The sequence below is a fragment of the Neofelis nebulosa genome, chromosome X (assembly GCF_028018385.1).
Source record: "Neofelis nebulosa isolate mNeoNeb1 chromosome X, mNeoNeb1.pri, whole genome shotgun sequence".
Lineage (NCBI taxonomy): Eukaryota > Metazoa > Chordata > Mammalia > Carnivora > Felidae > Neofelis > Neofelis nebulosa.
In genome coordinates, this window is record NC_080800.1 from 59,925,640 (window position 1) to 59,941,940 (window position 16,301).

General features: G+C 51.5%; 1 protein-coding gene across 2 annotated transcripts; it reads right to left on the minus strand.

The window, feature by feature from the left end:
- Positions 1–2,898: 2,898 nt before the first annotated feature.
- Positions 2,899–5,575, minus strand: CXCR3 (C-X-C motif chemokine receptor 3). 2 transcript variants are annotated; one of them, XM_058713367.1, is made up of 2 exons: positions 5,424–5,575; positions 2,899–4,344 (listed from the first exon to the last, which is right to left on the minus strand). In XM_058713367.1, exons 1-2 carry the CDS (start codon positions 5,433–5,435, stop codon positions 3,379–3,381), a joined length of 978 nt encoding a protein of 325 aa, XP_058569350.1. In that variant the 5' UTR covers positions 5,436–5,575; the 3' UTR covers positions 2,899–3,378. The 2 variants fall into 2 exon arrangements, with proteins under 2 accessions (XP_058569350.1, XP_058569349.1); XM_058713366.1 differs by having other exon boundaries at positions 2,899–4,467; positions 5,424–5,571.
- Between the last annotated feature and the right edge of the window lie 10,726 nt (positions 5,576–16,301).

Sequence of the window (16,301 nt, forward strand, 5' to 3'; positions counted from 1 at the left end):
CGACTTCGGCTCAGGTCATGATCTCACGGTTTGTGAGTTTGAGCCCTGTGTCAGGCTCTGTGCTGACAGCTCAAAGCCTGGAGCCTGCTTCGGATTCTGTGTCTCCCTCTCTCTTTATCCCTCACCTGCTTGCGTGCTCTGTCTCTTTCTCAAAAATAAATACATTAAAAAATATTTTAAAAAAGATTGAGATGTAGAATAAGATACACTAAGAGAAACCCATAGTGTTAAGACTATAGTTTTAAGATTAAGATGTAGAACACATACAGTAAGAGAAACATAGTTTTAAGATGTAGAACAAAATGCAATAAGAGAAATGCTTGTTCAAGAGTGGCAGGTTGAGAAAAGGAGAATGGTGCTGGGAAGTGAACCAGATTCAAAGGTGGCCCTCCAAAACCCGGGCTGCTGGCAGGTGGAACCTGTTATACTTACTTAGAAATAAGAGACAAACATGTCTCATGAATTGAGTTGTTCTTGATGTTGAATAAAGCCATGTAAGCCAGTGTAGCTGTTCATAAGATTAGAAAAATAAATAAACTGTTTTCTGCAATTCACTTGTTAACCGAGTCTATTCATTGACAGCCTGACAGCACAGAACAAACTGTCAGGTCTTTTGTCCAAGACCCTGGACATATGAAGCTCTCCACAGTGTGTCTGGAAGAGCACTCTCCATTCTGGTTTTTCTCTATGACTTTTGTGACTGCCCGTAAGCACTTCAGCAGCCCTCCCACTCCTGGGAGGCATCCAGGGTACAGACTGGGGCCAAGATTGCATTCATTTCCTATTGCTGCCATGGCAAATGACCACAAGCTTAGTGACTTCAGACAACACAAATGTATTCTCTTACAGCTCTGGAGGTCATAAATCTGGTACTTGGGATACTCAGGTACCCCAGGCTCAGTCAGTTAAGCATCCGACTTTGGCTCAGGTCATGATCTCGTGGTCTGTGAGTTCGAGTCCCGTGTTGGGCTCTGTGCTGACAGCTCAGAGCCTGGAGCCTGGTTCGGATTCTATGTCTTCCTTTCTCTCTGCCCCCACCCCACCTTGCCCATGCTCTGTCTCTCTCAAAAATAAACAAACAATAAAAAAATCTGGTGCCAACCTCACTGGACTGAAATCCAGGTGTGGGCAGGGCTTGGTTTCTCTCTGGAGGCACTGGGGTTTGGGGATCCATTTCCTTGTCTTTTCCAACTTCTAGAGGGCACCTGTGTTGTTTGGTTTGTGCCCCCCACCTTCCATCCTCCAAGCCAACAACATTTCTCTCTCTCTGTCTCCCTCTCCCTCCCTCCCCTTCTTCCTTTTTTTCACTTTGAAGGACCCTTGTGATGACATGGGGCCCACATAGATGATCCAAGAGAATCTACTTTTTATAAGGTCAGCTTATTAGCAACCTTTTTGTCATGTAAGGTAACATACAAATTCTGGGGATTTGAGGGTGGACACCTCTGGGACCCATCCGTCAGACCCCCACAAACATCTTTATTAGTCTAGCATCACTGATATTTTTTTTTTTAAATTTTTTTTTCTTTTTTCAACATTTTTAATTTATTTTGGGACAGAGAGAGACAGAGCATGAACGGGGGAGGGGCAGAGAGAGAGGGAGACACAGAATCGGAAACAGGCTCCAGGCTCCGAGCCATCAGCCCAGAGCCTGACGCGGGGCTCGAACTCACGGACCGTGAGATCGTGACCTGGCTGAAGTCGGACGCTTAACCGACTGCGCCACCCAGGCGCCCCAACATCACTGATATTTTTTATGGGCAGGATGTGTTCTGTCCTTTTCCTTCCTTCCATCCTTCCTTCATTTTGCGGATGTGCGCACTCAAGGCTAACCACACATCTAAGGGACTGGGTGCGTGTGCAGGGTGACATGAGCTTCCCTGGCTAAATCCCCGGGTCCCTCCCTGCTGATCCCTCTTCCATCCAGGTCTGCAGTCTCAGCAAAGGCCCACCTGATGAGCGAAACTGGATCGTGGCACATTGGTGGCTTAATTAGGGGGAACTGACAGTGCAGCTGTTCCACCCCTGCAAAGGGAGGGTCCTAACTCTGTAGGCTTGCCACCTACCCTTCTGGGGAGCCCTGGTCATTTCCTGTACTCACATCCACCTCAGCGATTGCCCACCCGTGCCTCTGGGTGGCTTATGTGCAAATGACTGTCCTCAAGTCCTCCAACCTTGGTGCTTTTCGTCCAGCCCCATGTCACTATCCAAGAAAAAGCCCGCATCTCCTCTTCCCTGTATAAAGCTACATACAGCCTTTGGCTGGGCTCTCTGATACCATCACTTGATCCCAAACCAACCTTGAGTATTTTCAACCCTTCCCTCACCCGAACCCTTAACTCTAGGGCCACTTGCGGTACTAGGAAGCATTGCGGTTTTGCTATTGCCTTCCCTTCTACCCAGAAATGCTGTCTTTGCTTCTCTCTGTCCTTGGAGACCCCACTTGCCTTTTGGGGTCTTCTCATTTCTGTCTTCCGGAAGCCTTCCCAAATGGCTCCAGCCACAGGGCTCTGAGACCCGGGTTCACGGTCTAGGGACAACTCATTTGCCTTGTGGCATAGACTGTTTCGTATTGTTACTCTTCCCCATGTCTTCCCTGCTGGCCTAAACTTCTGGAGCACAGGGACCATGTCTTATTCATGTCCGAAGGCCCTTCCCCAAATTATGCCTAAGTGGTGTCCAGCCAGTCCAGTGAACTGTTAGCCTGCACCCATCTACCTGAGTGCTTCCCTGTGAGTGACAGGAGTACCCAAGAGGTCAGAGAGGGGGCTCCACATAGACGTTAACACAAGCAACATCGGTTGGCGTAGATCTGGGGCCAGGCAAAGAGAATAGGAAATGCATCCCCAGAGCCTGGGCAGGGCTGGATATAAATGATGCACTACTAACACACCCTGGTCCTGATGATCTCATTTATTGAAAAGTTTTAAGCAGAATTTTAGACATAAACATGAGCAAATACGGTCCTTGGGGACCACAGCTACAGTCGCTGCTGAGTTGGAGGCCCGGGTCAAGACCCTATAGGGACAGCTTCTATGCTGCTGGCTTCCTGCTCTGTGAACATGGGGAAGGCCAAGGTCTAGTTACTAAATAAGGAGGGCAGTGAGGCTCCTAGCAGCCAAGGCAATAAGGGCCCCAAGGCAGCCACCTCTGAAGTGGCAACGGGGCTTGGCAGCTAAGGAGCAGCAGTGGCGTAGCCTCCAGAGCCAGGGGGGTGCCTCCCTGGGAGACCAGGTGATGCCGGGGCCACCAGGGAATCTCGGGAGTGTGCGTGGGGAATGAGGCTACAGGGAAGGGAGGGAGGAACCCGGAGAAGCCTGGAACGTGGGGGCAGTCAGGCTGCGTGGCAAAAGGAGCACCCCCCCCCCCCATCCAGCCTCACAAGCCTGAGTAGGAGGCCTCTGTGGTCTCAGACCAGGATGAATCCCGGCGGAAAGATGACGGCTGGTGCCCTCTCAGGTCAGGGCGGCCCAGGCGCGTAAGTAACATCCACATGCGCTCTCGGAACTTGACCCCCACGAAGGCATAGAGCAGTGGGTTGAGGCAGCAGTGCATATAGCCCAGGCCCGAGGTGACTGACTTGGCCACGTCCACACGGCTTTCTCGGCCACAGTTGCGGGACAAGGCCTCCAGGTCCATGAGGGTGTCCACCATCACCACCAGGTGGTAGGGGGTCCAGCAGAGGGCGAAGGCCACCACTACCACCACGACCAACCGCATGGCCCGCAGCCGCCGCTGGCCCCTGGAGACCAGCAGCACAGCCAGGATGCGGGCGTAGCAGTAGGCCATGACCAGCAAGGGCAGCAGGAAACCAGCAACCAGCTGCAGCACCCGCAGAGCTGTGCGGCCCACCTGCGGGAAGTTGTACTGACAGTGGGTGGCATTGAGGCGCTCGTCACGGCGGGCCGACAGGAAGATGAAGTCTGGGATGGCAAAGAACAGACAGAGTCCCCAGACGACCACACAGGTGAGGGCCACGCGGGCGGTGGGCCCCCGGCGGTACAGCTGGGTGGCATGCACTATGCTCAGGTAGCGGTCAAAGCTGATGCAGGCCAGCAGGAGGGCCCCCGCGTAGAAGTTGATGTTGAAGAGGGCGCCTGCCACTTTACAGAGGCCAGATCCGAAGACCCACTGGACAGCTGCGTCCACTGCCCAGAGGGGCAGGGTCAGCACCAGCAGTGCGTCGGCCACAGCCAGGTGGAGCAGGAAGGTGTCGGTGCTGCTCAGGGCCGCCCGCTGGCTCAACAGCACAGCCGCCACCGCGCCATTGCCCAGCAGCCCCAACACGAAGAGGAGGCTGTACAGGGCCGGCAGGAAGGCCCGGTCGAAGTTCAGGCTGTAGTCCTGCGGGCAGGGCGGGGAGGCACAGCAGGAGTCACTCTCGTTTTCTGCGTAATCATAGGAAGAGCTACAGTTTTCCAGGAGGAAGGCAAGCTCAGAGGCGTCGAACACCTGGTGTTCACTCATCTGCAGAGGGAGGGAAGGAGGCAAGGGACTGTGGCCTTACAGTCACTCCTTTGAGCGTTTCCTGGAGTAGCTCCTCTGCCGGGCAGGCCCCAGTTCCTGTCTTTTGTCCAAGCCCTCGCCTATTAAACTCCGTGCCCAGCCCGGGAGCTGGACTGGTAACTTCCCACATCAACCACTGCTTCTCTCTCACCTGTGTGGGCCATCCCATTAGACCAGGGATTGTGGGCCAGAGGAAGCCTTCCCTCCCACCCCTGTGCCAGGAGCCCTCCCTGCCCCCTTTCCTCGCTCTGTCTTCACAGCTTGGCTTGCCCTTCTGTTTCCCTGCCACGCCTGGTGCTACTACCTGCCTTCCCCGCACCTCCCCGCAGTCCCCTCTCCGGGTCAGTCACTGGCCCCCCACTTCCCTCCTTAGCCCTTGTCTAGGGATCCCAACTTCCTGCCTCCCATGGGGCCCCTCCACAAATCACTGAAGTCCTCCCCCTGACCCTGTCACATGCTTTCTGTTCCTGTTCTTCCCTTCCTCTTCAGGGATGCCACCTGCCACCCCCTGGGGGCTCTCCCACCAAGCTCGGGTAGAAATATTCCATACCCCATTACCCTACACATGACCCCAGAGCTGCCAGCCTTCTCAGTGCCAGTTCAGTCCCGCATGGAAGGGTAAGTTCCAAGTCAGAGCCAAAGGGAGCCTTGGAAGCCAACGGCGGCAGGGATCATTTTGCAGATGAGGCCCGGAAGCCAGACAGGGGAGGGGTCGCACCTGTGGTCATACACAAGTCCCTGGCCGAGGTGGGTTCCCAATTCCCTGTCCCAGGGCTCCTTCTGCAATCCCTGCATCATCTACTACTCACCCAGCCCTCTGGTGGCCCTGGCTCATGAGCCAGCCCTGACGTTTCCCCCAGTCTCCCGGACCCTCCACTCCGAGCTCCTGTGCCCGCCGGCTGGGCAGCAGCACTTACCTCAAGGACCATTGCTGGGCTAATGCTCTGCCTGCAGGGCTGTGTGCTGCCTGCCCCTCTGCTTTGGTGATTGTGGTCGGGAACCTGCACTACACGGAGGAAGTGAGGGTTTCACATGATTGTTGGCGGCAGCCTCTTCCATGGGCTTGTCTATGCCAGACCTCCTTAGAACCGAGGCCACAGGAACTCCTATTCTTTTTTTAAACGTTTTTTATTTTATTTTTGGGAGAGAGAGAGACAGAGCATGAACAGGGGAGGGGCAGAGAGAGAGGGAGACACAGAATCGGAAACAGGCTCCAGACTCTGAGCCATCAGCCCAGAGCCTGACGCGGGGCTCGAACTCACGGACCGCGAGATCGTGACCTGGCTGAAGTCGGACACCTAACCGACTGCGCCACCCAGGCGCCCCCAGGAACTCCTATTCTGGCCCGTTCCCCTGGGAACGCTGCTGCGGGGGGACCCGGCCACAAACTGGGGACCAGAAAGGCTGGGGCTTAGGGAAAGGTCCTTTGAGGTGGGGCATCTGGAGAAGCAGAGTGTCTACGAGGTGGAGGGCAGCCCTGCTGCCAGGGGCAAGAACTTCTCCTTCACTGGTGGAGTCAGTGCTCAATACCCTGGCACCCGTGCTCACCTGTCATGGGCTGGAGTGGATCTTTGCATAATTGTAGATTGCATTGCTAAACGTCTTAGGTCTGTCAAAAAGATTAACCTTCTTTAAAAACTAAAATATTTATTTAAAATGTTTATTTTTGAGAAAGAGAGAGAGAGACAGCCCTAGTGGGGGATGGGCAGAGAGAGAGGAGGGGACAGAGGATCTGAAGTGGACTCTGTGCTGACAGCAAAGACCCTGACGTGGGGCTCGAACTCATGAGCGGTGAGATCATGACTGTGAGATCATGACCTGAGCCGAAGTCAGACACTTAACCGACTGAGCCACCCAGGCTCCCCAAACTAAAATATTTTGAAGAAAACCTTCACACTACATCAAGTCCTCCACTATTGCCCCTCCCGATACTCAACAGGGGATGAGGAAAGGGAACTACTAGTAATGAACTTGGTATGTGCTAGACAGTGCTTTAGGTACTTTCTCTGACACTGCCTCATTCAAACCACACAAATCCCTTGTGAGGTGGGGGTGGGGAGTGATTCCCCATGGCTAATCCAGAAAGGGGAAGGGGCTTCACCAGACACTGCAAGTGAGGGTGGGAGCTGGGATTGAACCCACAGCTGTCTCTCTTTTTACTGCTCATCCCACTGCCTTCTGCTTTTTTAAGTGGATGATCTCTGATAAACTATGATAAAGTATAATCTATTCATGCAGATAAAAACAAATGAAGTTAAGCTATATATTTTGACATGGCTGGAGCTGGAAAATCCAATGACCACATGGTGGAAGAGGCAAGTTACAGAATTATCATGTGGAGTTTCACGCCATTTATGTAAATTCTGAAAACCACACACACAAAGCAAGACCATATTGTTTTCGATACAGCTATTTGTTCTAGAAGTTTAAAACAGGGACTGGAGGGGCACCTGGCTGCCTCAGTCGGTGGAATATGCAACTCTTGATCTCAGGGTTGTGAGTTTAAGCCCCACGTTGGGTGTAGAGATTACTAAAAAAAAAAAAAAAAAATCTTTGTTTTAAATGTTCATTTATTTACTTTTGAGAGAGAGAGAGAGCATGAGTGGGAGAGGGGCAGAGAGGGAGACAGAGAATCCCAAGCAGGCCCCATGCTGCTAGCATAGACCCCGACACGGGGCTCGAACCCACAATTTATGAGATCGTGACCTGAGCCAAAAACAAGAGTCGGACGCTCAAACAACTGAGCCTCCCAGGCGCCCCCACCCAAAAATAAAATCTTAACAAAAAGTAAAAATTAGAAAACAAAACAAAACAAAAAATTAGGGGTTGGAGACACTACAAATTCATGAGAGCAGGTGCTCCTGGGGCAACAGGAAGAAGAGGGTTGGGGAAGAGTATGTGGACCCTCTCAATTTCAAGGAAAAGCTGTAAACAGCATTTGTAGAGCAAATCAGGCCCTTTATGGTGGTGTGCTACAACAGTTTCTCCCCCCTCCCGGCCCTCTGCCCTCTGCCCTCTGCCCTCTCCTCCTTTCCCTATTACCCTGTTCTTATCAGCCGGGAAAGGCAGCCCCTAACTCGCCTTGCCTCTGCTAGGTAGTCTCTTCTCTCCCTCTCTCCCACCCAGACGAGAAGGAGAGGCACAGAGACAGAGACATAGAGAGGCAGAACCAGTCCTCTGGGGTCTGGTTTTCAGAGTGCTTCACCAGAGCCTCCAGGCTCAGGCTTGGAATTCGCTTCAAACTTCTTGACAAGACACAAACTGGCAAGGCAGCGAGCCCCTTCTCCACCTTCTGTGCGCAGGAGCTGCAACTATCCTTGCTCTAAACAGCTTGTCAAACTGCAAGGTGCAGGCCAGAGGTAGGTGAGGGCCTGCAGGACATCAGGAGCAGTGCAAGTGGACAGGACTGGCGACTGCAGGAGCCTCGGCAGTTAGGATGGGTAGGAGCTGGCACCACAGTTTCTGGTCGCTGGTCAAGAAGAGTTTCCATTCCCTGGGTTTCTGCACGTGAAAGAAGTGAGGATAATAAAAACCTCTGTTCAATTTGGGTTTTGTTTTTTTTTTAATGTTTATTTTGAGAGAGAGCGCGCGCGTTTAAGTGGGGGAGGAACAGAGAGAAGGAGAGAGAGAATCCCAAGCAGTCTCTGTGCTGTCAGTGCAAAGCCCCACATGGGGCTCGAACTCACGAACCATGAGATCATGACCTGAGCCGAAATCAAGAGTCGGACGCTTAACCGACTAGGACACCCAGGCGCCCTTCTGTCTATTCAATTTCAAGGAGGGTCTTGTATTCTGCAATTATGTCCTTCATCCCCTTTTTGGTATTAAAAGGATCTTTTCTTTATGAAATGATGGTGAATATAAGCTGATAGATTTAGAAGAATCTTGTGTTGGCCGAAGTGGGCAATCCAAATGTGGGGCCTCCAAATAGATGTTGGAGTGCCACTGGGCCATGTGAAATGTCAAAGTCTAGGGATCCCTGGTCCCCCTCCTGTGCCCTAGTCCCCATTGGTCACATGGGAACAATGCTCCCCACCTTCCCAGATTGCTGGTGAGGAGAAATGAGAGAGGGTTGGGCAGGAGTTCTGAAAGGGTGCAGGGAGCTTTTCTGAGCTGGGCCGTATCCTCATAAGCCATTCTGGGCTGTGGGGCCGGCTGCTGTCACTGCTCCCATGTGGCCCAGATATGGTGGGAAGGTCCCTTCCAGGACCCAGCACATAGTAGGAGAATGCGGAGAGGGATATTCACTACAAACATAGTGACTGGGAGACTTTCCTGTCAGGTGAGCCCCGGGATAGAGCGTGCCCACCTTTTGGGGCATGCAGGTGTGGTCTTGGCCTCCAGAAAGCCTGCCCCTTGCCTAGTCCTCTGGCTTCCGTGCTGTGCAATCTCAGGCAAATCACTTCACTCCTCTGCCTCAGTTTCCTCATCTGAAAAGTGGGGAGAAACATAGTACATGTGGGCTGGGGTTGCTGTGTGGACTGCATACAATACGTGTAGGTGCATGGCCCAGGGTAGGTGCCTGGGGAGCAGTAGTTTCTTCCTCATTTTGGTTACTTTCTAGGTCGGCCCTTCCGGGGTCTCAGAATGGCAGGTTCAGGGCAGGCTCCCGCTGTCTTTCTCAGCTGAGATGCCTTGGAAGTGCCTTTGTCGTGGTGCCTAGCCAAACCCTTGTCTGATGCTCTAATCTGGGTCCCAAGCAGCCCCAGACCAGGTCAGAGGCAGGCCCGGCCCTTGGGGAGAGCCACCTAGCCAGTGGTCTGCCCTCAGAGTTCTGGTACATGTGCCCCCTGCTTCTGCCCTCCTGAGCAGCCAGTTGGGGAAGCTTGAGGAGGAAGTTAGTCAGAGTGAAGCTGCTCCGGGCCCCACCTGTGGTCAAGGTGTGAAATGTGCACCTGTCTCTTCTCTGCCACCCATCCCCCTGTTTTTTTTTCTTTTTTTTCACACCTCTGGGCTGTGGTTTGGGGAGATGGGAGGCTCAAAAGTCTGTGCTCTGGGCCCAGTCCCTCACAGGAAGGAGGGCCTCTATACAGCTCTCTGTTGGGGTGACCAGGGAAGGGGGCCATTTCCTCCCCTTTCCTCTCAGCATCTGCTGCCTCACAGCCTCTTTCATAGATCTCACAATGTCCCCTGGGGTCCCTGTTCCAAAAGCCCCTGGCTGTCAGGGGAACAGGCTCAGGGAGGCCCAAGCTTCCTGTGAGGCTCAGGCAGTGGCCTAGGTTGTGACAGGGGCTTTGTTACACGAAATCAACAAGAGTCCTAGCCCCAAGAAGGGGTCTGGGTCTGCTCCAGACAGTGCTGGGACTTTGGGATTCCTTCTGCTGGCCCTTCTCCCCAGAGAAGAAGAGCTTAAGTCATAGTAAGGCCCAGGCACTGGGGACTGACCCCCTCTCTGCCCCTCTTCCCCAGCTGCTTCCTGCAGCTCTAAGCCCTACTGGAAGGCAAGGCCATTCTAAGTGTTGGGGCCATAGACTGCGGTGCAGGCAGTCCAGGCCCGTGCGGGTGATTTCCCAAGCTGTGGGGCACTCATTCTTTTTGGGACCAGGGCAAGAGGACATTGCTGCCATCTGTCAAGGCAACTCAAGTGGTGGGAACAGAAGGTGCCAAGGCAAGGACATAAGGAAAGGACTGTCAGGCCAGGGGCAGTTTGGCTGAAAAAGTAGTTATGTGTGAGAGAGGAGGGTAGAGAGGGCTGGAGAGTGGTAGTTCACTGATCTTCCTATCATCCTGTCCCTTGAAAATAGCTTCCATTCAGCAAGCCTTTACTTTCATACACATGATCGCTTCAAAAAATTTTTTTGTTTACTTATTTTTGAGAGAGACAGAAACAGAGTATGAGCAAGGGAAGGGCAGAGAGAGAGGGAGACACAGAATCCAAAGCAGGCTCCAGGCTCGGAGCTGTCAGCACAGAGCCCGACGCGGGGCTTGAACCCATGAACCATGAGATCATGACCTGAGTCGAAATCAGACGCTTAACCAACTGAGCTACCCACGTGCCCCTAGGGCCAGTTCTTCTAAGAGCCACACTTTAGTCACCACACGGTCCCAACCAGGTGTCTTGTGTGAGGGCAGATGCTCACCCAGTGGTGCTTGTGACCTAGAGTGAGATTTCGGTAAAGCTCACTACCTCCCAATTCTCGCCCTGTTCCTCCTCACTGACCAGGGAGAAGAAATGTCAGAACCTTCAAGATGAGAGACCTAGATGACCAAACAAAAATCTGCTAAGTGCAGGACACCTTTTGCGATGGCCCCCAGAAGAGTCTGTGTTGCTCCCAGAAGTCCCATCCCATTTGCAGACCAGCCCTGGGGTCACACATGGGGTCAGCGTGCATCTGTTTCCATCCAGCCCTGTACCTGGGCCTCCATCACAGCTCAGGACTGTCCACATTCTCCAGACGGACAGGTGGCAACATTGCTAATGCACACACATCCAATTATGGAAGCCTGTTCTTGATAGATTCTTGAGTCCCAGTTGCTCCCATAGTGAACACTTGGGGGATGTCCTTCTGCATTGGTGAGCTGGGCTACCCCTTAGAACAAAGTCATCGGCAGGCCCAACATCTGGCCATCGCATTCCCTTGGGTTGGCCCACAGAGGAAGGTCAAACAGGATAATAAGAATAGCATGCAGGGGCACTTGGGTGGCTCAGTCAAGTGTCCAACTTTGTCTCAGATCATGTTCTTGGGTCTGTGAGTTTGAGCTCTGCATCGGGCTCTGTGCTGACAGCTCAGAGCCTGGAACCTGCTTGTCTCTTCCCCTTGCCCACTCATGCTCTGTCTCCTTCTCTCTCTCCTTCAAAAATAAATAAACATTGGGGCGCCTGGGTGGCTCAGTCGGTCAGGCGTCCGACTTCAGCTCAAGTCACCATCTCGCGATCTCACGGTCCATGAGTTCGGGCCCTGCGTCGGGCTCTGGGCTGATGGCTCAGAGCCTGGAGCCTGCTTCCGATTCTGTGTCTCCCTCTCTCTCTGCTCCTCCCCTGTTCATGGTCTGTCTCTCTGTCTCAAAAATAAATAAACGTTAAAAAAAATAAAAATAAATAAAAAATATTTTAAAAAATAATAAATAAATAAATAAATAAACATTAAAAAAAAACAGCTGACATTTATTGATTACTTAACTATGTGCCAGGCTCTGTTCTAAGAGCTTTATTGGGATGAATTTCTTTGATGGTCATAGTGATGCAGTAATTATGGCATTATTACTCCTATCATCCCCACTTTACAGACGACAGAAACACAAAGTTTAAGGAACTTGCTCAAAGCCACACAGCCAGCAAATGGCAGAGACATGCTCTTATCCATTACACTATAATCTATTATACCTTTTAAGGTTAGAGGGACAGGGATCAAGGGTGATGTTCAAAGAGGACTATGTTGGCTTTATTCTGTAATGTTTTACACAGAGACCATATTGATGTATTAGCTGAGTGATTAAAAAGCCATCCATAAGATTCTGTCTCTTTCCCTCTCTCTCTCTGTTCCTCTCCTGTTTGTGCTCTCTCTCTCTCAAAATAAATAAATGAATTTTAAAAAAAGGGGAAGGACAGGGCACCTGGGTGGCTCTGTCAGTTAAGCGTCTGACTTTGGCTCAGGTCGTGATCTCATGGCTCATGGGTTCGAGCCCCACGTTGGGCTCTGTGCTGACAGCTCTGAGCCTGAAGTCTGCTTTGTATTCTGTGTCTCCTTCTCTCTCTGCCCCTCTCCAGCTCATGCTCTGTCTCTCTTTGTCTCTCAAAAATAAATAAATGTTTAAAATTCTTTTTAAAGAAGAGGAGGGGGTGCTTGGGTGGCTCAGTTGGTTAAGTGTCTGACTCTTGATTTCAGCTCAGCTCATGATCTTGTGGTTCCTGAGTTCAAGCCCCGCATTGGGCTCTGCGCTGACAGTGCAGATCCTGCTTGGGATTCTCTCTCTCCCTCTCTCCCTGCCCCTCCCTCGTTCGCTCGCTGTCTCTCCCAAAGTAAATAAACTTAAAAAAATTTTTTTTAGGGATGCCTGGGTGGCTCAGTCAGTTGAGTGTCTGACTTCGGCTCAGGTCATGATCTCATGGCTCGTGAGTTCGAGCCCTGTGTTGAGCTCTGTGCTGACATCTCGAAGCCTGGAGCCTGCTTCGGATTCTGCGTCTCCCTCTCTCTCTGCCCCTCCCCCACTTGTGCACTGTCTCACTCTGTCTCTCAAAAATGAATAAATGTAAAAAAAACAAAAAAAAATCTTAAAAAACTTTTTTAAAGCCATCCAAAAGGAAAATAAAAGCTAAAAAACTGGGACAGTTGGTGGAATTTCAATATGGCCCAGAGATGAGATTTAAAAAAATCCCTTATATTCATACTATTTTGCTAATTTTGACAATGTAAAAAAAGTCTTTGTAGGAAATACACATAAAGATATTTAAGGGTGGAAGGAGATCACATCTGCAACTTACTTACATATGACTTGGAAAACAAATACACCAAGCGAGAGAACATGCACAAAGAATAAAGCAAACACGGCAACATGCAAATAATTGGTGATATGGGTGTAAGGGAGTCCTTTGTACTATTCTTGCAACTTTTCTGTAAGTTTGATATTGTATCAAAATAAAAGTTACTTGAAGAACCTCTCTCACGCAGGATGGGTTTGGCATCACATGCTATTATTCCCCAGACCAGCTTAGAAGCCTTGTGCCAAGAAAGCAGGGGCCAAGGCTGCCTGGGAACAAAGGCTCCCTGGCTGTGGCCTCTGGCTTTGTCCCCAGAAGCACCATCTCCTCCCGCAGTTCAGTCCCCACTTAATCTCCCAGCCAGGCTCACCTTAATTCCTGATTCCTGGGTTTCTTCCCTTTTCCCTCTGGCTACCTCAAACCTCTCAGCCTTGAGTTCCTCCCAACTGACCCTGTGGCTTTTTGAGCCAGGAAGAGCTGCCTGCTCTCCAAGCCACTCAGCGCCCCTCAAAGAATGTAGGCTGTGCCTGAGACTCTCAGGGCGACCCCATGCTGGGCTCAGACTGGTTGAAGAGAAGGGATAGGGCCATGCATCCGGGTGTCACCAGATGAGAGCCTAGAGTTCTTTTTCCTAAATAGAACTAAGCCCGCAAAACGGGGTTGCGGGGGTGGGAGAGGGTGGGGGGGGCAGCGCCTGGGTGGCTCAGTAGGTTAAGCTTCCGACTTCGGCTCAGGTCATGATCTCGTGGTTTGTGAGTTCGAGCCCCGCGTCAGGGCTCTGTGGTGACAGCTCAGAGCCTGGAGCCTGCTTCAGATTCTGTGTCTCCCTCTCTCACTGGCCCCTTCCCCACTCACACTCTCTCTGTCTCAAAAATAAATAAATAAATAAATAAATAAGCTTAAAAAAAAAAAAAAAGCGGGTGAGGCCACTGCCAGGAAGGCTTCTCTCCCTGAAGAACAGTCTGGGCTAGAGCTTTTGGCTGCTGCTGGGCTCTCAGGAGTAGGAAAAGGTACACCCTGGAAACCATGGTGCCCTCCCCAAAGGTAGTCCACTGAGCAAACCCTGCTGACTAGTGTCCCTCCCTGGGTCTTTACCTTGGAGTGTCCCCAGGTGTGCTTTATGCTGCCCTCCTGGAACCCTGCACAAAGCCCCTTGATGATGGGCCTGATCCTGTCTAGACTTTACCTGCCTGGACTCTTGAGCCTTCTGGGAAATTCCTCAACTAGCCAAATAAATTTCCTGAAATCCCAACAAGGTGTGGCGTTGGTCTTGGGGGCTTTGTCCACAGGTCCTATGCAGGTCCAGAACCTGCCTCCTGTTAGTGTTGACCCCATATCTCTCCAACCGCGCACTAAATCACACACAAAGGCACAGGCATTGGTGCTCGATGGTCAAAGCTGAGCTGGCCCCACGTGGGGCTGTGTGGCAGTGCTGGTGAGCACGTGGGCTGTGGACCACACTGGCTCAGATTCCTGGCTCTGCCATTCCTAGCTGTATGAGCTTGCACAGGTTGTTTATTTCACTTCTCTGTGCTCCGGCTTCCTCTCTGGATGAGAAAAGGTGACCTGCTGTATGTGTAAAGGCCCTGAGAACAATGCCTGGCACATGGTTAGTGCCATGTATGAGTTGTTAGCTACCCTCCTCCCTGTGGCTGCTGACATGCTCCCAGGACTGGGCACACCCATGGGGGAAGCTTCATTTGCATTGAGGTCCTTCACACCTCAGCCTGGAAGGCTGAAGCCTTGCCCCTGCCTTACTTGCAGAATTGGTCAGAGTGCTGATGCTTTTGACTGTGGGGCGTGGGTGCCCGTTTGAATGCAGTGCCCAAGTCTTCATGGGCAGTGGGGTGGGAGGTCCCTTCCAGATGAAGAGCCTGGCTGAGAGTGGGGGCTGTGTACTCTGAGCTGTGGGTGCAGAATGCACTGGCCTAGAAGTTCGCCCTTGCTTCTGGGGGGAGGGACTTTAAAGGAGCTTGGGACACCAAACAGGCTGTGTTACCCATAAGTTTCTCATCACAGAATACCACATTAAGTCCTGAGTTAGCCAAAATACCTGTCGATGATGAGACAGACGGCCAGCAGCAACAACAGTATTAACCAGTAAAGCTTAGGTAGCACTATGTGCCAGGTGCTATTTGAAGCACCTTTATACATACATATCCTCATAACAAGTCTTTGACATAGGTTTTATTTATATTCCTTTTTTTTTAAGTAGGCTTCACTCCCAGTGCAGAGCCCAATGTGGGTCTTGAACTTCCGATACTGAGATTGAGACTGGGATGCTTAACCGACTGAGCCACCCAGGCACCCTTATTTATATTGCTATTTTATTTTATTTTTTTATGTTTATTCATTTTTTTTGAGAGACAGAGAGAGACAGAGCACAAGTAGGGGAGAGGCAGAGAGAGAGGGAGACAGAATCTGAAGCAGGCTCCAGGCTCCAAGCTCTCAGCACAGAGCCCAACGCGGGGCTTGAACTCACACACCGTGAGATCATCACCTAAGCTGAAGTTGGATGCTTAACCGATAGAGCCATTCAGAAACCCCATATATTCCTATTTTAAAAGTGAGAATGGGGAACCTGGGTGGCTCAGTTGGGCAGCAGACCATTGCTTTGGGCTCAGGTCATTATCTCACAGTTCCTGCGTTTGAGTCCCTCATTGGGCTCTGTGCTCATAGTGGGGATCCTCTCTCTCTGCCCCTCCTCCACTTGGGCATGAGCGCTTTCTCTCTTTCTTTCTGTCTCAAAAATATATAAATGTTAAAAAAATTTTGGGGGGCGCCCGGGTGGCTCAGTCGGTTAAGCGTCCCACTTCACCTCAGGTCATGATCTCTTGGCCAGTGAGTTCGAACCCCATGTCAGGCTCTGTGCTGACAGCTCACAGCCTGGAGCCTGCTTCGGATTCTGTGCCTTCCTCTCTCTCTGCCCCTCCACTGCTCACATTCTGTCTCTCTCTCTGTGTCTCAAAAATAAATGGTAAAAAAATTAAAAAAAAAATTTTTAATGAGCAAATAGACTCAAATAAGTTGCCCATGGCTAAACAACTAATAGGTGACAGAGCCTGAATTTCAAACCAAGCAGTCTGGCTTCAAAGTACACACTTTTAAGCACCCTTCTATACTGCTTCAGGTTTGAAGAGGTCATTATGTGAATTTAAGAGAACGGGAGCCTGAAGCTCACCCCTGGCAGGGCCTGGCGTTGGCGTGTGCTGCTTATTACCCAAATCCCCAGCCAAGGTTCCAGAGTGGCTGAGTCAGTGTGTGGACCGGGGGAGAAACCAAGGTAGGGCCCCTTCCTGGAACAAGGGTGCACCTCCAGCATTCCACAGTTGGGGGCCAGGACAGAAGATGAAGGACCAGAGTCTGCAACAGGGGG